This window comes from Corythoichthys intestinalis, chromosome 8, assembly GCF_030265065.1.
Source record: "Corythoichthys intestinalis isolate RoL2023-P3 chromosome 8, ASM3026506v1, whole genome shotgun sequence".
In the NCBI taxonomy this organism is placed as follows: Eukaryota; Metazoa; Chordata; class Actinopteri; order Syngnathiformes; family Syngnathidae; genus Corythoichthys; species Corythoichthys intestinalis.
The window spans coordinates 40,472,835-40,497,596 of record NC_080402.1 but is presented as its reverse complement, the minus strand read 5'-3'; the positions used below and the strand labels follow the sequence as shown (position 1 = coordinate 40,497,596).

Below are 24,762 nucleotides of genomic sequence, written 5' to 3'. Positions count from 1 at the left end.
TAGAAAGCCAAAAACGTTTTAGAAGAATGTTCTCTGTTCAGATGAGACAAAAGTAGAGCTTTTGGGGAAAAAGCCATCAACATAGGGTTTACAGGGGAAAAAACGAGGCCTTCAAAGAAAAGAACACGGTCCCCACAGTTATACAGGGTGGAGGTTCCCTGATGTTTTGGCACTGGACTGCTTGACTGTGTGCATGGTATTATGAAGTCTGAAGACTACCAACAAATTTTGCAGCATAAGGTAGGGCCCAGTGTGAGAAGGCTTGGTCTCTTTCAGAGGTCATGGGTCTTCCAGCAAGACAATGACCCAAAACACACTTCAGAAGCACTAGAAAATGGTTTGAGAGAAAGCACTGGAGACTTTTGAAGTGGCCAGCAATGAGTCCAGACCTGAATCCCATAGAACACCTGTAGAGAGATCTAAAAATGGCAGTTTGGATAAAGCACCCTTCAAATCTCAGAGACCTGGAGCAGTTGGCCAAAGGAGAATGGTCTAAAATTCCAGCAGAGCATTTTAAGAAATTGATGGATACCGGAAGCGGTTGTTCGCAGTTATTTTGTCTAAAGGTTGTGCTACCAAGTATTAGGCTGAGGGTGCCAATACGTTCGTCCGGCCCATTTTTGCAGTTTTGTGTAGAATTATATATATTTTTTTGTTTTCATTCTCTTTGCCCTTTTTCATTGCAGGCAAAATAAATGAAGATATTACTACCAAAGCATCTGTGATTGCAATCATTTTCTGGGAGAAATTGAGCATTATCTGACGTAATTGCAGGGTGCCAATACTTTTGGCCAGCAGTATAGGCTCACATTCAACACTATTGGATTTGCAGCACAGCATAGAACTGCTAACTGCCATATCCACTCTATCAACTGAGCCAATGCCACCCAAGTTGGTGTTGCTATTTTTGCTGCAATTTTTCAATTTTTACTGTCTGTCTGACCGACTGTCATTGACGGTGGTAGACATCCCATTCCTTTTGACTGGGGGGGTTGGCAGAGAGCGTTTGCTCCTCCCAGTCAAAAGAGAGGGATGTTTATGCCGCTGAAACATGAACATTCATCGCAGCCATCCCAGTTTAAATCGATTTAATCGCTGTCAATGGTCGTGAATGAGTTAATATTTTATTATGTTCAGAACTTTTTTAAGTACAGGCCATCAACACAATTATAATTCTTGGTAAATTTTCCATACATAAGAATAAATCTTTCAAATCTATTCCAAATTTGAATATTTTTCCACAAAGAATTATGTCATTATTTTTCTTTGAAATACATGAAGGGGAAAAATGCTTTGAAACTAGAGGTGTGACAAATGTTGATATATCGTTATACTTTGCGTCCCAAAAGGTTATCGATATGCTCAAGCTAAGAATCGAGATATTGTTTTAAAAATGTGTTAATGTTTAAAAAAAAAAAAACTAATATTAAGGAACCAACAAGTTTCTACCAAAATCCTCCAACATAATAGTGTCTTCGTTAACTCTATGGCTGCCATTGACGGCGCTCGACGCCAATCCATTAAGACAGGGAGGAGTAAATAAACATTCGTTCATTAAAAACCAGAGCATTCACAGTCAGTTTCGGGGCACTTACTGGTCACTTTCTGTTGACTTTGAGTCACTGCCTATTCATTTGAGGGATTAAATGCCCCAAAATCAACAGGAAGTAACTCTAAAATGGCCCAAAATCATCAGAAAGGGACTGAAAATCAACAGGAAGTGACACATAAAATGCCCCAAACTCAACAGGAACTGACCCAGAAATGCCACAAAATCAACAAGAAATGACTGAAAATCAGGTAATCAGTATCGGCTAATGATCTGAAATGACCCAAAATTACCTCGCTTCCTGGCATTGGCTGCCACCAACGGTCATTGAAGTGGGAGGGGTTTATTCGCTGCCACCCTCCTAGTTCAAATGGATGGACGTCTACTCGTGATAAACTTGCAGCATAAAAATAGGCAGTTTTTCTGTTTAATACTTGTTTTGTTGAACATCCTAAAATGATTCCCTGAACAATGTATCGATAATGGTTGTATCGCCATATCGTGAGATCATCGTTATTGTGAGCTTTGTATCGCAACTCCTATCATATCGTGAGGTTCCCACTCCTATTTGAAACTGTGGGATTGTTGAGAAGCTTGAATTGGCTGTTGGACCCTAAAATTCTCCTTTTATTATAATTATTATTTTTCTATATTTATTTATTATTGTTTTTTGTTTGTTTTGTATGTCTTATTTATTTTTTTACTTCGTTATTTGTGATTGTAATTTCTTATGTTGGATTCATGATTATTCCTTAGGCTTGTCTGCTATGTTTAAAGTTGTCTAACAATGCACCATGCCACTTACATATTGTCATTTTTTGTGTGGATGTATAATTTAAATTTTAAAATTTTTTTTAAAAAAACATTGAGACAGTGCGTCATACACGTCATCGGCCAATCCCGTTTGTCCGCCGCGTCATCTCGAGAATTCCTGTGGGCGGAAAAGCGATTCCGGTTCCGGGTGTCTTCATACCAGTCGAAGGCGCTCGCTTTCCTGATTATGTTCTTTTATCGGAAACTTTTTTCGACCATCGACAAAAAATTGTAGCTATTTTTTTAATCCGACAAGTTAAACGGAAGAAGGAGAACATGACGACCCGCTCCGAGAGAGAGAAGGCCCAGAAACTGAACGAGCAGCACCAGGCCATCCTGTCCAAAATGCTCAGAGAGGAAGACAACAAGTATTGTGCCGACTGCGAGGCAAAAGGTGCGACATTCACGTTGTCTTGTATCTGTTCTTCTCGACACACAGACGTCCATTTTTAGTTAACCGTATACGTTTAGAACAATCGCAGCATGTGTTAACATGCCGGATTCTAAGGTTCGGAAGCAGCTCGTGTAGTCAGCTGACACAGCGTCCCTTCAAGCTAAACTTAGTGGCTAACTAGCACGCTAGTCTGTCTTACTCATGTCTTTCAAACGACTCTGTCTGTACTTTTTTTAAACGTTGCACAGCAGGTTTTTCATCTTCTAGAATAGATAATGCGACCTTAGCCTCACATCACTAAGGGGTTTTAAGTAATAATAGTTGGTAGGGGTGCACGATATCTATTTTTGAAACCGATACCGATATCAATAACTTCCTGCTCCTCGAGGCCGATACCGATATGATAACCGATAATAAATACATAATTTTAAAATGTTTATTCACCTGAGTTTTTAAACACCTGTAGGTAAAAAATACTAGTGGTGGATTCAGCAGATTTGCCTTTGACCTTACCGAGATTTTTCATGATGACATGAACATTATTATAATGAACAAAACAAAGATGAGAACAGTTTTGACTTAAAATAAAGTTCCTATATTTATTTTCTCAATTAAATATAATTTGAGTCAATCACAATCATTCAGTCAGTGTCATTGAAGATGTGTTCCCCTGAACAATGAGCACTGAACTAAAACAAACATACAGCTTTGTCAGCAGATAAAACATTTGATGCAACAGGAGAGGAGACTGTTGTGGTCTTGGTCTATGAAACAACTTTCTTAACCTGGAAATTATAGGACAGCAAGCCTATCAATACCCAAAAAGCCTCCCAACTTGTAAACATAACTCTGTAAAATGCAAACCTTTGCTAATTGCAACAGTAATGTTAATCACTCTTTGATGGAAAAATATGGCCTCTAGAACAATAGCAAAACTTTGCATACTGGCAAAACAGGAGTGAAATCAAAGGCACACATCCCAATCTACCGACACCGTGCCAAAAATATTATATATTATCGCGGCTATTAATAATGTTATCGGATTTATTGGGACAACATCATAATTCCTATTATTGGACCGATAATTATCACGCACCTCTAATAGTTAGCCTAGCCATAATATTACCTTTTGATTTTCAGCTACCTCTTAGTGGTTGCATCCACCTTGACAAAGTTGACCCCCTTATCTTTTTTGGCCAGGTCCAAGATGGGCGTCTTGGAACTTGGGGGTATTTATCTGCATTCGGTGTGCGGGCAGCCACAGGAACCTCGGTGTCCACATTTCCCGAGTGAAATCGGTCAACTTGGACCAATGGACCCCAGATCAAATTCAGGTAGTGTTAACTTTTCCCACTTAAAAGAAAACCTCAGACTTAAAGACTTGTAGTCTCTAATAAGCCATAATTGTTCTCTTTTACTAAAATATGCTAATAGAAACACATAAATTATTGCCATTGATTTAGAAATCTGTAATATTTAGTACATGTTTTGAACTACGGAGGGCGCTATGTTTTACGCGCGCAATGCTCGCTGCGGGTGATGACGCGGTTGGGCTGGACTGGGAGAATAGCTGTGCTTGATAGTAGGAGTGGGAACCTCTTGGTACCTTGCGATATGATAACGATTTGCGATACAAAGCTCACGATAACGATGATCTGACGATACAACAATTATCAATACATTGGTCAGGAAATCATTCTAGGATATTCTACAAACAACTAATAAACAGAAAAACAAGCTTCTGCTGTGAATTGGAATGAGTTGAAACTGAAATTGAGTTTATCATTAGTAGATGTCCAATCCATTTGAACCCTCCCACTTCAAACGGATTGAACGTCTATGGCCGGTAGTGGCAGCCAATGCAAGGCAATGAGGTAATTTTTGGCCATTTAAGGTCATTTTCCTGTTGATTTTCAGTTGCTTCCTGTTGATTTTGGGGTATTTTATGGATATCTTCCTGTTTATTTTCAGTTACAGGATAGGAAATGACCTGGGAATCACCCAAATTAATACGCAGTGACTCAAAATCAACAGAAAATGACCCGTAAATGTCCTAAAATGAACAACAAGTGACCTGTAAATGCCCGGAAAATCTGACAGAATGACATTGAGTGCGCTGGTTTCGAATGAACAAACGTTCCCAGTCTAAATGGATTGGGCGTCGTGCACCGTCAATGCAGCCTTAGAGTTAACTGAGACACTGTTCTGGTGGAAAATTTTGGTAGCAAATTGTTGGTTCATTTTTATTTATTTTTTTTTTTAGACATTGACACCTTTTCAAAACTATATCCGATTCTTGGCAGGAGCACATTTCATATCACGATGTATCACCATTTCGTTATTTTTGTCACACCCCTACTAGCTAGCAAGCGAGGGCAATTCCAGCTCATCAGCAGTGTCTTTAAACCGATCCTAGGCGGCTTGTCGAGATATTGACTTGCTGCCATTTGACAATATGACAGTATATCCCTTCATTGCTAATTGCATCATTGCCTTGTTTTTTTTGTTTGTCTGCCTCTCGTCGCGGTTTTCCCTCTTTTTTTTTTGTTGTTTTTTTTTTTTGTTTGTTTTTTTGATCCCAACCTACTGTCACGGACCCTTTTTGTGTATCCGTTTTTGCGATCGCGTATTTTTTTTGTGTGTGTTCAATAAACCCTTTTACGCAATCCCTATGTTATTGTTGTCTGCTTGCTGTCTGAAGTGAGGCCCGTTTTCGAATTCCATGGTCAAGCCAGCAGCACTTTATTTTCAGTTGCGTTTCCCTATCAGGCTTTATAGCACAGACAGACAAGACATGTGGGTTGCTTTATAAAGAAAATCATGATTCTGAGGTCAAGCGGAAGTATAGTACTATGGTCTATACTCTCCTCTGTCACACGAGAAATGCGGGTTCGAATCCAGCTGGAGACCTTCATTTAATTGCTTTTTCTGCTCGTTTTGTGAAATATCGACAGTGCTGTCCTGCTCATCGCCTTTACACTCGGGTTCAAATTGGATGGGCAAAACCAACGACATGTTTATGTAGCTAAAGGGTGATACTGTGGTAGCCCGGCAGCGCCGGCCACTAACGTCACCGTCCAGAGTGCATTGCGTCATCAACAACAACGGCGACCTACTAGTTAAACTAATTTTATTAAAACGAAAACATTATGAGAGGTATTAATATCAAATTATTATAACTAATACTAACATTGATCTTTTAAGAATTACAAGTCTTTCTATCTGTGGTACCCTTTAAGTTTGTCAAACAAAACGTACTCAACTCCCACAATGCACTGTGTCAATACAGTAAAGGGGCAGTGACCTCCATCCAGTTTGCCAAACTTATATGCCATGAGATGTCATCTCGGGTGCTGCGGAAAGTACCACATATAACTTTATTTGGCCATGAAATGCAATTACCGGTAGTTGTTTTCATCTAGTAATACCAATGACGTGAAGTAATCGGCAGACCAATTAAATGTGCATCCAGAAACGGTAGATGATACAGTATCCTTTGTATCCGGCTTTTGTGATTCATAAAACATAAGTCATGATGTCCTTTGGGTTTGTCAACTTTGTGTTCAACTCATCAAGGTCAGATTTAAGTAAAAAAATAAAAAATCCACACTGAAGGAGTGGGGGGGTGTCCTAGAGTGGCAGTAAAGTTTTATTAATTATTTTCCATAACCTTGGATGCCATTTTACCAAGTTTGCACAACAATTTGTATTTAAAGTGCCTAAAATGTCATTTTGCAAGCATCTTCAGTTGGTCTGTTTAGATATGTTCCACAGATGTGCAGTTTCTCCATAATACACATGATCTGACTGGATCTAATTTGAATACTCGTTGCTCTGATCTGAAGTCGGTGAAGTGGATGTCTCGGTGGGAAGCTCGTGTGTGTTGGCGATGCCTGTAGTGACTTTGACACATCGGGTAGAACTTGCACTACAATCGTTCTTCATTGACACCCATGCTTCACTGTTTTACAAGTATACAAAAATGAAATAATACCTCAATTCACACTCCCACTTCTGCCGGTTTCCGTGATTGCTTGAGCGCAGAGAGGTGTATTTCAATCAGGAGGCAAGATTTCCCTCGGACTTCCTGGTTCCGAAATGATTACATAATTCTTAAAAGATAACATTCACTCACATTGTGCATCCAGGATCGAGGTCATCATCGTCTTGTAGGTGTCCACAGGAGATGGTTGGAAAAAAGTCAATCGAGGAACAGGTGAGGAGGCTGACCTTTGGTCCCAGCATGCAAGCTTAGCCAGCTAGACGGCGAACAGCGGAGCGGCATGGGTGTGGAGGCCGCGGGAAAAAAGTGACAAAGACAGGAACTGGTCATGCAACAAAAGAATTGTACTAAACTACAGCAAATGCCTATGTTTAAATTTAAATAATTCTTGATATAGTGTATGCTTAATGTGATACATTTTAGAACAAGGAAGTGGCAACCTCCAGACTGCTTTTCTCAGTGTTCAACGCTCCCGATATTAGTGACTATGGAGGAAGAACAAAGAGGGCTGGTATTTACATAATGAGGCACAGCGTAACGTTACACTGTTATAAATTCTACACCTGCAGAACTTATGCATGAACCGGTTCAAAATATTGAAAATTGATATCTGTGCCTTTTTTTAACTATTAATTTGACCAATTTTGTTTCACCACCAATTTCGTCGGTGAATTTCTCAAGAGACCATTAATTCCTTCACAAAGCACGTAATTTACTTTTCGAAACGTTGTGTGCTAATGGCTGTACATTGTTCAATACAATATAACTGGGTGTGAAAATAAATGAATTCTACTTGAAGTCTGGAAGGGTTTTTATAAGTTTGTTTGTATACATGTGGACTTAAATGAATCAACCTTGGCCTAACTGAGCTTTTTATTAACTCCCCAATCAATCAAAGGGGAAAAGAAACGTGTTTTGGTTTTGTTTGCCTTTACGTTTTATGTCACAATATCATTTTTTTTAACTGCACAGCTCTATTTTTCCTATTTTCAATGTCATTGACGGTGATAGACGTCTAATCCATTTTGACTTGGAGGGTTTGGCAGCAAAGATGACCTGAATTTGTGTTTGAACTTCTACAAAATGCACTTATCACAAATTCAAAATAATGCTAGTAACATTCATAAGTCAGTGTTTCTATAATCTTATGAAACGACCTGTTAGTCCTTTTTTCTGCACTGTCTGTGTGAAATAATATGCGGTTTCTTAACAAATGGATGGAAGGTTTTAGTATTTTTAGTTTGATTCATTAATCAATTAATAAGTTTTTTTTTTTTTAATCACCCAATTAATTGATTATTAAAATATATAATTGCGGCTGCACATGACTCTTAAATGCGAAGGTTGTTGTTCCCAAAAATACAAAAATGCATATGTACACACTAGGGCTGTCTAACGATTAAAGGTTTTAATCGAGTTAATCACAGCTTAAAAATTAATTAATCGTAATTAATCGCAGTTCAAACCATCTATAAAATATGCCATATTTTTCTGTAAATTATTGTTGGAATGGAAAGATAAAGACACAAGACGGATATATATATTAAACATACTGTACATAAGTACTGTATTTGTTTATTATAACAATAAATCAACAGGATAGCATTAACATTAACATTCTGTTAAAGCGATCCATGGATAGAAAGACTTGTAGTTCTTAAAAGATAAATGTTAGTGCAAGTTATAGAAATTGTATATTAAAACCCCTCTTAATGTTTTCGTTTTAATTTGTAAAATTTTCAATCAAAAAATAAACTAGTAGCTTGCCATTGTTGATGTCAACAATTACACAATTCTCATGGTGCTAAACCCATAAAATCAGTCGCACCCAATCGCCAGCAGAGGGCGACAAAACACCAAAAAACACAAGTAACAAGTGCACATGATCCTGTGCTGTCATGTTAATCTGTTTGAGCGGGGCATGTGCATTAATTGCGTCAAATATTTTAACGTGATTATTTTAAAAATTAATTACCACCCGTTAACGCGATAATTTTGACAGCCCTAGTACACACACAATTTGCTAACTCAAGAATGAGTTTTATTTCTGTGTGTTTATTGTTCTATGGTCTTTTTTTTTAAACAGTGTATACAGGATATGGGAAACACCAAGGCCAGGCAGCTTTATGAGGCTAACCTTCCAGAAAACTTCAGACGACCTCAAACAGACCAGTATCCTTCTCTGGCTGCAACTCAGCTACAAAACTGCAAACCATCGGCACAAATAGACATATTGTTGAATTATTTCCTGTATTTTTTGTTTTGTTTTGCTTTTGAAATCTTGGTCAGGGCAGGATTTATTTTGTTATAATAGATCCTCTAGATTGACCCTTTTCCATTCTGAAAGTGTAACTTAATTGACTAACCAATGTGTGTATCTACTCTTTATCCTTGACTCTGGCCTCAGAGCAGTTGAATTCTTCATTAGAGATAAATATGAGAAGAAAAAATACTACAGTAAGAATGTGACCAATGGAGGCAGTGTATGTAACTCTTTGTATTTTACTTTTTTTTTTTCACGTTACTATTTGACTGCATCCACCATTAGTTAATTCAGTTTTTTCCCCCCATAGCCTAAAGATTGTATTAAGAAGGAGAAGGAGAGCGAGCGAGGGAGAAAGGTGTCTTCTTACACCAAGGTAAGTTCTGATACACACATTCCCACGCACCCGTCTCAGCTTTCACTAGTTCACCTCTGTTTATTTTTTTTCAAAGAAAAGTGAAGAGTCCACGCCAGTTCCTAAAATCAGTCCAGTTAAGACTTCAGAGCCTTCTGTGAACCTACTAGGACTTGGTAAGTCTGCTGCGATTTTCATTCGAACTTATATCAATTGAGATATATTGCTTGTAAAGGAGTTACAGGTGCTTCTAAAGAGGATTTTGATTGTAATGGCAACATGACTGATAGAGAAGTTTACAACTTTACACTGGTGTGGGGTTTGCACTCTGTCGTCATTGAAGTTTGAATGTCTTATTTAAAAAATGCTGTCTCAAAAAATTATAACAGGAAGAACATCTTCAGTTAAAATAATTCCAAAAAACTGATTGTACTGTATAATCATTTTTATTTTATTATTCATTATAATTAATAATTTTAGCCCAATTATTTCATTTGTTTAGCCCCAATCAGAGCCTATTGTTTAGCCACAAGTGTTAGCTAAACATAATTATCAGTGATTAGCATTCACCACAAATTACTTTTAAAAAAACTGAAGTTGTTTTTCAACTTAGTAATATATTATGTTGAGAAGTGTACCACTCTTTTTGGAGATAAAGAAATATGTTATATGTGTGTATGAATATACATATTAGAGATGTCCCGATCCGATATTTGGATCGGATCGGACGCCGATATGGGCAAAAAAATGCGCATCGGTATTGGATCGGCCGACACGGAAAAATTCCAAACCTCACTTCTGATCCAGTTTTTTGAAAATCCGGTCCGGGTTTTCCAGCGCACCGATATACATAATCCATTCCAGTTTTTGCTTCAGTTTCTCTAAAATCCGGTCCGCATTTTACGGCACACCTTCAACACACTATATTACCGTCTCCCAATTTACCGAGAGAGACTTTATCGGTAAAAATGTCAGCTGTGTGGGATCATTTCACCTTAAAGGACGACAAAGACGAAGAGGCAGAGTGCAACATATGCCACAAAGTCAAGCGTGGTGGTAAAGCTGTAAGAAGTTTTAATACAACCAACCTAATCAAGCATTTAGCGACATACCACCACAAACAATATAAGGAGTATTTTAAGAAAACCGAAGACAAAAAGAAATGTCCTACGCAACTAACACTGGCAGAAACTTTTGCTATGCGTGACAAACTGGCACTCGACAGTCCCAAAGCCCAGGGAATAACGAGTCATTGCAACAATTCATTGCAAGAAGAAGAATAAAGAATTCATTCTGGATGATGAGCCATTATCTCTCGTGAGTAAAGATGCACCATCCAACACATTATGCTGCATTCCAGAGAAGTGGGAAGTCGGATTTATCCCACTCGGATGGTACCAGTTCCGACCTCAAAACGCTCCAAGCAAATGTAAACAACAAAGATGGCTGATCGCGACAAGGTGTTTTTTATTTTGGCCATCCAAAGACATTTTGACCTCCAGCGAACCTGCCTTCCTATAAGCGATCAGATAGTAGAGGAAAAACGACGGCTGTGTTATAGCCCACACTGTAAACTGCCTTTTTTTGGTTACATCCTTTGCTGATCGTCAATATAAAAACATAGCACAACAAAGATAATTCACTGTATGAAGAAAAAAATACATGGCGTCTCAAATAAACTTGATTTACTTCATTATTGTGTTATCATTCGTTTTCTTGAGCGCCATTTTGTCCAGTGATGTCAGATTGAAACAACTTGGAAGTCGGGGTAGTTATTTTTTCTCCGACTTCGCGACTTGGACCTCCCAGTTCGAGTGGTGTTCCAATTATATTTTCCTAGTCGGAGGTCGGAAAAGTCCGACATCCCACTTTTCTGGAACGCACCATTAGAACCACGGTACAACATGCCCAGACGTCATTACATCCTTGAGCGATTCTGCCGTGGAAGATTCGAGAACGATTCACAAACATCCAAATTCCGATTATTGAAATATGTCAAGTAAAGCGGAACTAATACACAGCGGGGTCTTCGGGACGCAATGAAAAACGGACCGCATTGCGTCCCGAGGGTAAACATCATGCTTGTCTAATAGATATCATATATATATAGAACTAGATGCACAATTACAGACTCGACAGCGTGAGCAACAAATGCATTGAAAACTAGGTGCGTTAGTAAACAGCCGCCATCTTAAAGCAGGAGACTTCCCTTGTAGGCTGTTGTAGTGAACCTTCCAAGCGAACCTAATTAACTTTTTATCTAAAATACTCCTAAATCGGCAAAATCTTGACTTGAATCCATCTTCAAAACAGTTTTAAAACTTTCACATGTCAAAAGTAGACAGAAGGGAAATTATGGAATAACGGGAGCAATTTTAACAACTTTAACAGTTGATTCGCAAAGTTAAATTAATCGAATGTAGTTTAAAGCTGCTGATACAGAATGAGGACTTGAGTAGTTTATTTACTGTTTTAAAATGTTAACTTGAAATGGTAAATTATTTGGAGGTTTTACTGACTGACTATGCCATTTCTGTTTGTTATTTATAATCTTTTGTGTTTGTCACTGAATAAACAGGTCAGTTTCTTGTTACCAACCATTGTGTGTTATTCAAACTCACATAATTCAGCTGGCTAGTTGTTATCAAGAGTACTAAAACCCTTTTCAACATGAGTCTGACAACTAAGTAAGAAGGCTAAATAACTTTAAACTTTAATTCATGCTCAGATAGGCTGGTATCGGTATCGGCCAGTATCGGGATCGGATCGGAAGTGCAAAACAATATCGGTATCGGATCGGAAGTGCAAAAACCTGGATCGGGACATTCCTAATACATATACTGTATGCATATATATAATATATTTTTTAAATTGTCCTGCAAATGTTATTTTTTCGTACTACCTGTCATTTTCGGGCTGGAAGTGGCTACTTTTTTCCCTCATTTTGAATCCTGCGACTTATAGTCCAGTGTTGGTAATTTGTTGATTTATTTGGGTTAAATGGTAACACTTCTTGACGGCGGGGTCATAAGACAGTCATAGTTATGACATGACACTGTCATGGGCATTGATAAAGGCTTATGACAGATGTCATTAAGTGTCATAAGGAAAATTTTGTCACTACTCCATTTATGTCCAGCTCGGATCTTTTACATCCATTTAAAAGTGAGATAATTTGCCAGATGACACTAAGGCTAGGTTCATACTGCAGGTCTTAACTCACAATTGTGATATTTTTGTCATATATGTTTTTTTGGGGTGCCCGTTCAGACTGCTCAGCGCGTGTCGGACTGCGAATTAGTGCGCATGCGTAATACTTGAATGGGCTCAGTAGACAAAGACAAACCGACCCGCATGCGCAGAAACAGCAAAACAAATAACTACACACTGTGCGTGCATGGCGCACATACATAAGACTTATGTGTGTCAGTCAGTTTGCCCCAACTCAACCCTGTAAGCAATACTAAAATATTGCTCATTTGGCGCGCAATTAGAAACCAAGCATTATCAGGCTAATCCTTTTCTTCATTGTATTTTTTTTTATTACTGTGATCAAGCCAGCCTCCTGCGTAGTAAAAGCAGAGTTCAATCTAGGCGGTAACGCTAACGAACAGCTACATCACTGCCTTCTTGCGTGCTGCTCTCGATGAATTCTGATTTGGGAGACTTAACAGTTTAGACCGCCGCCACATTCTCACATTCCCTGATCGGATTTAAACCACATACGAAAGTGACCCAGATTGGATTTGAAATGGTCCATTTCCAAGCAACTTGTCATGTTCAGACCGTCAAGTTAATGCCTCATTCGGGTCGGAAAAACAAGAAAAAATCGGATTCGTGCATTAAGACCTGCGGTCTGAACCTAGCCTAAATGACATCTGTCATAAGCATTCATCAATGCTCATAACTGTTTCATAGCATAATTATGACGGTCCTATGACAGTCTTATGACGCCGCTGTCAAATAAAGTGTTAACGGTTAATCATCTGGTGTAGTGTAAATACCCCATAATACACTGCGGCTTATAGTCCGTTGTGGTTTATCTATGAACAAATGCCGTTTTCATGTCAAATTTGGTGGGTGGCGGCTTATTGTCAGGTGCGCCTTACACCCCAAAAATTACGGTAATTGACTCAATGCATTTGCTGTTGCTTTATTCTGAACCAGTACTGACTTAAACTACTTAAATGCAAAACAATGATTTTCAGTTTTCTATGTTCGAGTAGCAAAATTGGAGAGTAAACCCTGATGGCAATGTCTGTGTTAGCTACCTCAATAGTGGGATGTGTAATGGTTTAACCTGCTTATGAATTAAACAAAGAGGAGTTTTGGAACAGGACACTACACAAACACCTACAGTGGAGGACATGAAGCAATTTGTGTTCCAACTTACTATGTGGCCTTATATTGCAAGAAATAGATTTGCTGTAATAGGAGACAGATTTTTGTGTGTGTGCGTGTGCGTGTGTGTGTGTGTGCAAAAGACGTAGCATTGATAAAGATATGACAAAACTAAAGAACTGTACATTCACATCAATGGCTGGTATGCAACTTTCATGGTTCATCTTGTTTTCATGCAAAGTTACTTGATCGTCCAGAAATGTAGAACTAAGTAACCACTCTAAGCCTTTTTCTTGGCAGGAAGAGGAAGTTGCTGATTCAGTCGCTGGTGCTTCTTGCTGACTTTAAGTTTTGCTGGTGTTGTTGTTTCAACATCACTAACAAGATAGTCACTTAAGGCACACCAGTGGTGGATCACATTTCCTTGGTCTGCACTGTTATAAGGACTGTATTATTTCAACTTGCTGTTGTTTCCTTGTGGTGAAATAGCTCAAAGTTCACAATTAATTATTCATTTTCCGACTTGGCAAAAGTTGGACTACGGGTTTTAGTGTAAAACCTCGAGTTTAAAGTTGTTAATTCATTAGTTTGAAGAAAATTATTTGTAGTTATGTCCAACTGAATAAATGTATGTGCCTGACATTTATTTTGAACTGTGGTTAATATCCTCTTGTAAAACCAGTCTTTTCACTTATCCGTGGCAGATGCACCAACAGCTGCACCAAGCAACAATGGGATAACAAGCACAAGCCAGAACAATAACGACCTGGACATATTTGGACCAATGGTGTCCAACCCCCTTCCCTCGTCAACGTCGACTGCTCAGTTTCCTCAGGTAGAATCTCGCAATTTTCAGGCAACGGGCTGGCTACTCAAAAGTGATCCCAGACTGTCACTTTTACACAAAATACATGTTAAAGCCATTAGCATTCCACAGTCAATGAGAAGAGCAAGCCATTTTAGACACTTAGAGTAGCCAAACATGTTTAAAGCCCTGTGAAAATCATCTGCCTTCTTTTTTTATAATTTATAATACTCCTAAAACATATATTGTATATGATTTGTCTTTGTGAAGAGACATGCACGAACAAATTGCACCAAATAGTGAAGAAATAGGAAATTTACCAAATGCGGACATGGAAGGTTTGAGCCTAATGTCAGTAATATATTTATTTAAGTTTTAAAAAACAATCCTATCTTGTTTCCCCCTAAAAATAAATTTGTCGAAAGCTAATAATTATTCATCAATAGTCTCAAGTCTCAATATGCTTGTAAAAGCATGATCCTGTTAGGCATGTGCCGGTTACCGGTTTCACAAGTTTACCGCGGTGTGAAAACGTCGCGGTTTCAAAACCGCTAAAATTTTCCGTCAGACCATAGCAAATATTCGCCAATTTTCCTGTGTCAAGAATGCAGCCAGAAGTGGCGTGGCGCGGCAGCGCTCACCCCCTCCCGTTTGTTTCTATGTGTGAAAGGGACGCTATCGGCTAGACAGCCAGCGAACCCAAAAACAAATACTCCAAACATAAGGCGTTCTTTTCTTCAATTTGTTGAGCTCTCAAATCGTGCTAAGTGTAATATACAAAATGAATACATTTAAAACGTTGTACAATTGTATTTTTCCATGTGTGAGTAGCTTCAACAGATTAGCACCATGGAAAAGCAAAACACACATTTTCCTTTCAAAGTCGATATACACTAACTAAAAGCTTACAAAGATGAATGTTAGCCTAGGCTTGGAGAGCAACTTCGTCGAGTGTTACAGCCGCAGAGTGAGAAAACAAGCTTGATTCGCTTAAATGAAGGGGGAAAAGGATAGCATCAATGATCGTTAATTGTGAAAGATGATCTTGCCCTAAGCACAAATCCACGTTCGTTAGCTCAAGGAGAGGTCTCACTCCCAATGTTTTTTTTATTTTAGATGAAACCTTTCCACAACAATATTTACATTTTAACTTTTACATTTTGAACTAACTTATACTAACTTGTACATTTTTAACTAACTAATTAACTTATGAATTCTTTATGTTTCTTTTTAACACGGCATGACATCATGTAGACTAGATTTGACACAGTGGCTGAAATTGGCAAAACTCCACTTGAGTTTTTCCACCCTCAAAAAAAAAGTGATGCAGTATAAATTTTTTAAAAATTTTAATCAGAAGTGTTTTTACTTTTTTGTAGAAATTATTTTGTTTTTGCTCTAATCTTGAGCAACTTGAGTTGTGGCTGTGGGTATAGTCTATAAGTTATATTTTAATTTTATTTGAAATTTTTTTTTTTTGATAATTTATTTATTTTAACAATATATTAATGTTCCAATTTGCAACTATGTTCTGAAAAAAAAAATCCTGTACAATGGAAAAAAGTTATTTTTTTTAACCCATACATCTCAAAATAACACATTTTGTAGCTATAATTGCAATACCGTGAAACCGCGGTATTTTTGCTCACGGTTATCGTACCGTCAAAATCTCATACCGGCACATGCCTAGACGCTGTTCATATTGTTGAAATATTTTGACTTGCACTTTCCACTTGTGCTTAAACATCAAAACGTACCTTAAGTAGCATGTTTTATTTTTATTTTTTTACATTATTTTTCATATCCTTGGATGCCATGTTACCAGGTTTACATGAAAGTTTGCTTTAAACGTGTCCAGAACGTCATTTCTTAAAAGCCATTTTAGTTGGTCCTTTTCTGTTCTAAAGCTATTGTCCTTCTTTCGCTTTTTTCTTTCGTTTCTGGATGATAGTGTAATAATAATAATAATAATAATAATAGAAGCATTGGCTTGATTACGTGGTGTTCCTAGTATTAGTGCCCCATGTAATATTTTTTTTCTGTCTAGGGGGGCTCTAGCAGTGTTGCGGGCACTCCTACACAAGCCCCAGCAGCGGCAATGGGTGGAGCTGGGTCGGGGTCAGGACAGGGTGACCTTGACCTGTTTAATGACAGTAGCAGCACAACTAAGACAGAAGATAGCACAAAGAAGACATTGTCCAAGGACTCCATCTTGTCACTATATGGAACCAACAACATGTCACCGCAGGCTTCGGCTGGTAAGACGATCGAAAATGAAGATTACATGCATATCATTTCCATGAAATCTACTCAACATTAAATATGAACTACTGCACTTACCAGTATGGTGAGTTATTATTATCTATAGAGCATATAGCTATTTCATCAGCGTACTGCAGCCTTTTGTATAAACCAATCAATGCTGAAGCCAGGAGGAGAGAGTACTATCTTTTCATTGCTTGCTGCATTTCCCTATGGAGTCATGTACAGTTTTAAACATGAACAAATCTGTATGTCACGGTACATTTACATTATTATTTGCATAATGCGCTTTCCCTGTTGTTGTATGTCTCCTCTTCCTATCAGCTGGCATGTTTATGGGACCCTCTCAGATGCAGTTTCCTGTCCAGACCTCTGCTGGTTATCAGGCCTTTCCTGGCATGGGCAATGCCGTGCCGCCTACGACTGTCATGGGTGCCATGATGGCACAGAGTGGAGCAGCCATGATGGGCCCCAGTCCAGGAATGATGGTTGGGATGACCATGCCCAATGGCTTCATGGGAAATGCCCCCGCTAGCGGTGTGATGGGCATGGCCCCCAGAATGATGGCGCCACATGGTGGTGCCATGCCTGCAGGCATGGTGCCTGCCCAGGGCATGTACGCCATTCAGCCTGGGCAACAAGCTCAGTGGAACATGGCTCAGGTATTACTGTGTGTCATTATAGCTCATTAAAATCACTAAAAATGAGCGAACTGTCCTTTAACTTTAACTGAGAGAGCTGGCAGTGAAATCACTGCCGGGCCTCTCAGTTAAAACGGAGTGGACGTCTATCGCCGTCAGTGGCAACCAGTGAGTGATAAATGTTTTGTCAAATCATTACATTTCGAGTAAGCTTTGAGTGGAGGTCGACCGATATTGGATTTTCAAAAGCCAATACGATATCGAAAAAAACTTTTTCAACCGTTTGCCGATATTTGAGGCCGATATACTGTTTTTTAAAGCACGTAGATTATGAAAAGCAAATTCTAAAAAATTGCTTCAACATTTTCAAATTTACAAAGGTGACATGAGACTTAAAGGACTAATTCGGTCTAGTGCTACCAAACCAACGAAAGCAGCACTTCTTTTTACGATTATACACACTCAGCAAGAACAGTACATTACTTTCGAATAATTAAACCTACCAGGACATCATGACAAGATGTAAACAAGTGAGAGTGTATGAGGATGCTCGCCATGCTAATGCTAACGTAAATGCTATGCTAACGTTACGAGTTACATTTAGAGTAAGGATCACTCAGTAAACACCTTAAAAGGATGAAGCAGCATTGCATATTCTCTCATGCAAGATACAAAAAAATCTTTTTATTTACAAAACAGACTAGCTTGAAGCTTCCTGTAGCAGCCTGCCTTAAAGCTGCTGCAGGGTCCTTCCGGGGTCATACCATTAGTTAGCAGTGGCCACAGTTGCCCACACTGATGCATGATCAAAATAGTTTTTTATTGGATTATTTTTGTTTTTATCGGCCGACGCTGGAAAAAGTCCATATATCTGCTGCTTGTTAACGTGTAGTGTTTTTGTAACCCTCAGGTGAGCCACCAGATGTCAGGCTTGCATCTGAACGGTGCCGCTGGACACATGGCCTTCACTCAGCCTCCAGCTGCAATGGGTGGTTGGGCCGCGCCCGGATCCGGCCAAACTCTGAGCACACAGCTATGGAAGTGAGCTTTAGGTGGGACAATGGTCAGACAGAGGAAGAGTTGTGGTTGTGGGAGGTGCAAAAGATTTTTTTTGTGTTCCTCTGCACCACACTTTGAACTGATGTTGAATTCCACTGTGGACCAGCCTTCAAGAACATGAAAATTGTATCTCTACCTGCCCCATCTCCTTCTACTGTCACCGTCTCTCTATCGTGAGTGAGTGGACTCTATGCACGCACACTTCTGCATTTTGGTTACGGAGGCGTGCTAACTTCCAGTCGCCAGACGAACACATTGAGAACAACGACACTTTTGAACTTTTCAAAAAATGCTCGAGTCGTGTCTAAAGGAATGACACAGTTGGCATGAATGCTGCACTGTATTACCTTCCTAATTACCGCTTTAAAGTGCCTATGACAGAAAAAAAGCATGGTATTACATATTTCATGCGGTGTTTAATGCTCCTGAATGAAATGGACCGCTTGGATGTGTGTGGAAGTGATCGGTTCATTTATTCAATTTTTTTAATCCCACGCCATAAAAATGAGTGACTTCCTGGATTGAGGAAGAATGTGACATCAGCCGGGTCACCATCTCACAATACAGCCATTAGCCATAGCATGCAGAAGGGCTGCTCCGATTTTGCGGATTAATTTATTTTTCGCATTACGCCAGCCCAATGTGCTGCAGGGTTTTGTAGCTTCACCAGGGAGAGGCGTGTGAGCCTTTTTGTGTTTCAAAAAATTTCCGCTCACCGCACAGAGAATGGCCAAAACAAGTCCAACAACTGTGGGACCATTGGACCGACGAGGAAGTGAGTAAACTACGTGTTTTGTATTATGTCAAATACTGGGATCATGGCGAACATTTTAATAAGGAGGTGGCTTGCATTTTGTGAGTGTCAATGCTCCCTATCCACCGAGAAGGCCACACGGCCGATGACCAGCGGCTTGTAGCACACCCCCTTAGACCTCTTCGCGTGCCCGCCCACATAGCGCTTTCCTTGGCTTTCCCCAGAGCAGCTCCCCGCTCTGACATCGGCTGGTTTGTCCACGTTGGCGTTCATTCCCTTCTCTGCCTGCCCGCTGGGCCCCAGCAGAACGACGAGCCGAGACTTGCTCGCCGCCGGTGTTCTGTCAAATTTTGTTTTGCACCCCATCGGAAATTGCAACTTTGTGTTAAAATGGCTGCAAATGCCGTGAAAATATTGGAGTAGAGAGATTGAAACAGTGATGACATTTTGCTGCTTTGTGTAGCATTTTCCTTGTTCTGAATCTTCCCCCTCAATGGGCTGAATTCTAAATCAGCTGAATTCGTGACCTGCCGACATCATCCAGCTGGGGACGCTAGAGTGCTATAATCACAGGCGAGGCTAAACGGCAGATTAAAACACTAATTTCTCGTCATCTGTGCTTTGCCAAATTGTTATATATAGTTGAAATTTCTCAAAATATGATTTTAATTCACATAATAATGCTATTTCAGATTTTTTTATGCTGTCACAGGCACTTTAAGCAGTTTTGGATTGTTTACTTCCTAGCGTATTGGTTCCCTAGTGTGTGAAAGTACGGCACGACCCGTAGTGAAAGCAGAAGTGAGGGGTCTGTCCATAAAAGAAACTTGAAAGTATGGAACTGGTTTGACTTTTCCCAACACAACAAAATGCGAAAAACAAATACTTACAGTGGTTGATATGAAAAGGTATGCAACTCAGAAAATGCAGTTAACCTGTTTAACCAACTGAAGAGATGGAAATTGACCTCAGATATCTTAAATAGTTGTACCTTATTATGAGTTAACCCATTACTAATTTTCCACCCTGATATTGCCATGCCCACATTAACTCGGAATGCCGTGAAAGCTCATCTGCCGTGCTTTCGACATACATAGGACTTCACATCACTTTGTTCGGTGGAGTCAAATTTATTTATATAAACCTAAATCACCGAAAGATTTTTTAAGTCTTTACAGACAAACTGCAAATGGACATGCAAATAATAAAAGAAATATTAGAAATACAAATCAGATGTCATCTCTCGATCTAATTTCCACCCCCCCCCCCCCCCAATGGACAAGGAAAAACAAAACAAAACATCTGATGGAAAAAAAGTCAATTGTTAGTCAATGTTAGAAAAATTACTTTTTGATTTCTTTATCGCATAGGCATGTACAGATATATGTAAAATGAAAGCAGAAAACAGACTGGTAGTAAACATACTATTGTTTTAGATATGGTTTTAATGCTTAAAATTAAGTAAGCACTTCAGTATGTACAAACTGGCTTGATGGAATAAATGGTTTTGGGGGTGACAGCCTTGACATTTCCTTGATCCACCCCCCACCATTCCATGCTGGGATCCTTGTTTGTTCATTGAGCACTACAGCATGGCTGTAACATAGTGCTGCACATGGAGATTGAACATTAATTCAATGCTTTGTGATTGGTGCAAACACAATGAGATTTGGGTTATAGAAACAAAATGCAATCTATCATAAAATGACCAGCATGTACATCGATGTTTTCATCGATTGAGAGTTTGCAACAGAATGAACACCGCAGTGTTGGCTCAGTTAGCTATCACAGTTTTTAAAAAGTGAGATGAGATTTCGACTCCGCAAGGTACCAGCACTGAACTAATGTTGAGTAAATCTATTTACACAAACTTGTTATAAAATATTTAAAGAATTAAAGTAATTTTGTTGAGAGTTGTCATCCCATTAGGTTGAAATAAGAAAACCGGAAAGTGGTACGCCTCCAAATCTTTCACCTGAAAATGCTAAATGTGTTGTCGTGCATACTGTCCATTGGGAGTCTTACAACCTGGCAGATTCTGCCTGTCGTATGGTTTTTGATTATTTTAGTTTCCTTTTTTTTTTCTTCTTTTTTTTGGAAAACAAAAAAATAAGGAATAAACATCCAAACAAGAATTATATTGACATATCAGAAAAGCTGCAGGACCAGTTACACAAACTTTTATTGTATCACTGTATCATTAAGATTATAGAACATTAAAATGAATAGTATTTAAAGGGAGAAGATAGAGCTTATCCAGTCTGTCAGTACAGCTCCCCGAGTGTACAGCGCTGTATAACTTTAAAGTACTTGTGGTTCGCTATTCAAAAATAAAATCATAAATGCTGTGTGCCGGCTCCTTTTCAATAAATAAAACACAATGGTCTTATGAAGGGTGTATAAATCATTGCATTTTGATGTTCCCATGCAATACGATTGTTGGCTCAGTAGTTTTGTTTGAGGTACTTCAGCATTATAACGTTATTTGTAGTTAGAGGTTATAAACGACACTACTGTATAACCACTTCATTAGTGTAATAACTTTATCTGTTCACACCTTTGCTTAAAGTTATAGTACCGGTACTATATGGTTTTCTTTGTTTGAATTCCTTCACCACTTGACAATTTTTTTTTTTTTTTTTACAACCCATGAACAATTTATTAAACCCCAATAAAACCATATATGGGCATTGTGCGAGAGCTCACCGCAATACAGTGATATTAATGTACATTGTAATGTACAGTATTATGTGTCTGGTTAACACACAAATGCTCACTCCTGCTACAAAATAATACTTCTTGGCAATTGATACAGTTAGATATAACTCAAAGAAACCATTTTTATGAATGATTAAGTTATTTCCCGTTACCATGGCAGCTGATAATGTTTAATGAGAATTTAGCTGGCATTACCTTCAAAATTAAACCTCATTATTTCAAAATACTTGGGTTAATAAGCAGCTCCTTCATAAGTGCCAAACATGAGAAGAAAACGTAGCATTCTGAAGTTGGAACAAAATTTTGTAAATCAACCACACGCACACCCCCACACCCTATATATAACACATTACAATGTCTACAATCGTATTGCTGAGATGGCAGCATGACGATTTTTGGTTTTATAGGATTTTAAAAAGTTGTTCAGGCTAACGTGAACACTTGGACTTAATCTTCAATTGAACTACCATGCATGTGTTTGGAAACTGAGGTACCCTGGATTAAAATGCCAAGGGTGTAGGTTTGCATAGGGACGGCAGCGACATAACACTATCCTCAAATTGTCCCCACCAACTTTTAAGCAACCTTATTTGCATTCTATAATGAGTTAAATCATAAAGGTCATTTAGATTGTCTTCCCATATGTTTTATGTTGTAATATTTTCACTTGCTGAATGTGCCAGTCCATTTTTTCCCCCTCAAACGCACGTTTGATTGGCTTAGATTTCTTGAAATAAGAAAAATAGCTAGCTGAAAATAATTTTCAACACACTTATTTTAAGCAAAAAGTTGGTATATAATCTTTAAAAAATAATCTGACCCATTAATCTGTTAACTAGTCTTTAACACTCAAAACAAGATGGAGAAAATTATTTGACTAGATTTAAGAAAAATTCTCAGATTAAAACTTTATAAATTTGCAGTGTGAAAATTAGTATAAATTAATACAGATTTGTTTTGCATTGATCATTTAACCTATAAATGAATTTGGGTTATATACGTGAGGAATGTATACCTGACCCAGTGACCCGCGTTCATCCAATCTGTTTGGTTTTAATAATGTCTACACACAGAAAGGCTTGATTTGAACCCACAACCAATGAATTGTGAGGCGGCCGTGGCCACACCAGTATTAATTATATGCGTTGATTAATTAATCAATTCTAGTATTGCAATTTTAATGGACACGTATATCATAAATAGTCATGCATTAATCAGATTCAGTATTTTCAGTTTTTTTACTACAGTACTCGCAAAACTTCATAACCAATGAACACGTGCTACGAAAAATGAGAGCTAGGTGGCGGTATTGTACTTATATTCTGAAGTTGCACAATTGCATTTCCTTCATGCAGCATAAATCTGATCAACGGATGCCCTATATTTAATATCTAATAATTGGTGTAGTTCTTAAATTTTATTAACTAAAAAGTAAATAAGTAGGATTGTATTGCAGAATTTTTAGTAAATGATTTTGCTGTACTGGTACAGTTCTTTGTCGGATCAACTAGCAAGCATACGCTTAAACGAATTGCTACTGACAAAGGAAAATTGAGCTCAATTATTATTTGTACACCTCTTTTTTTTTTTTTTTACCTTGCTAGTCGTACCTAAAGGATTCTCTACGTTTGTAACAGAACAATAGCTGTGCTTTACACTCCATGAATATTCACATGAGCTTCTATTGCCTCTTGACCAACAGGTTTTTTTCAATGTGCACTGTAACTTCTACAATGAATGCTTTTCTGTCTAGTGAGGCACATCTGCACTGAGCTTTGGGAAAATGAGACTCATGCAACGTATTTACACTCAAGAGTTTGACAAGTAGGGAAAATATGCCTCATGTTGCCTTCGTTCTTTCACACAGCAACGGCAGTTAGGTTTGTAAGAACAAAAATCTGCAAATACATACTACGGCTATGTTTCTCCGCCCAGCTAATACTGGGATCTGTTCCAAAACAAACAAACCCACCCCAATGAAGGCTTTTACAGGTGGATGTGGCATGCTGAGTGATCCAAGCCTTTCGTTGTGTAAACCCTGTCCTTTGTGATACCACGTGTTGTGTATAAAATGCAGTTGAATTCCTCCAATTCATTGTTTGACCTGCCCATGTATCGTAGGTCGATCCTGCTTCTTACCTCCTGGGATTAAAAGTGGGTGTGATATGTCAAACCAGATCTACCTGTTTAACTCCCACCCACCAGCCATCCTGCACTGCCCAGCCAGCCTTGCACATTTTGTCCATGTTGGTACCAGTGTACTGTAATGCTGAAAAGGGGCAAGAGGCTTGCAAACGCTTATCTCATGCTGGGCACAGCCTGAAAGCATCCAGTTTTTTTTTTTTTTTTGAACGGGTATTGTTATATTCCGACCTCTCCTCCACGCAGGCACACTTTGAAAAGTTTCACAGTGAGGTTTGATGACCCAAGCATTTACAGGGAGGTTATGCATTCCTCACAGCAAGCACGTCAAAGCTAACATGGCTCCAGAATAGAGCTCACCAGCCATGTGAAGAATGCTCTTACCTCTACTGCAGGACCTTGACACATTCCACTGCTTGCAGAGTCATTCATTAGTTAAACTTTGACGAGCAGGATTCATGCATAATTAAAAATGTCACTGTTATGAGAGACTGATTTGAATTTGGGGAAAAATCCAGGATGCCATTTCACAGGCGGGTGTTTGAGTGACTACACCTCTTACATGGACAGTGAAGGACAGAAGAGGCTAACATACACTTGGAATGTTCCAGCAGCATATTTAACAAAGATCAGAGAAACCATAGACTTACAAAGCCCAGCTTT

The 24,762-nt window shown here is 38.7% G+C and overlaps 1 protein-coding gene and 1 long non-coding RNA gene across 2 annotated transcripts; one reads left to right on the top strand and one right to left on the bottom strand.

Moving 5' to 3' along the window:
• Positions 1-2,494: 2,494 nt before the first annotated feature.
• LOC130920995 (stromal membrane-associated protein 1-like) lies at positions 2,495-21,587 on the top strand. The gene is made up of 10 exons (XM_057844586.1): positions 2,495-2,756; positions 3,957-4,090; positions 8,846-8,931; positions 9,167-9,242; positions 9,333-9,398; positions 9,475-9,553; positions 14,423-14,553; positions 16,571-16,781; positions 17,110-17,447; positions 18,337-21,587. The coding sequence occupies exons 1-10, from the start codon at positions 2,639-2,641 to the stop codon at positions 18,469-18,471; spliced, it is 1,374 nt and encodes a 457-aa protein (XP_057700569.1). The 5' UTR covers positions 2,495-2,638; the 3' UTR covers positions 18,472-21,587.
• On the bottom strand, positions 6,385-24,649 carry LOC130920996 (uncharacterized). The gene is made up of 3 exons (XR_009064273.1): positions 24,484-24,649; positions 6,751-7,015; positions 6,385-6,658 (listed from the first exon to the last, which is right to left on the bottom strand). It is a non-coding gene; the product is annotated as an uncharacterized LOC130920996 (long non-coding RNA).
• Between the last annotated feature and the right edge of the window lie 113 nt (positions 24,650-24,762).

What these genes read in the sequence shown, in the direction of transcription:
- LOC130920995 (XM_057844586.1), top strand. Translation starts at nt 2,639, where the DNA reads ATGACGACCCGCTCCGAGAGAGAGAAGGCCCAGAAACTGAACGAGCAG. An exon ending in ATGTGACCAATGGAGGCAGT is followed by an intron (nt 9,243 to 9,332) that starts GTATGTAACTCT and finishes TTCCCCCCATAG; the next exon opens with CCTAAAGATTGTATTAAGAA. An exon ending in GTCACCGCAGGCTTCGGCTG is followed by an intron (nt 16,782 to 17,109) that starts GTAAGACGATCG and finishes TCTTCCTATCAG; the next exon opens with CTGGCATGTTTATGGGACCC.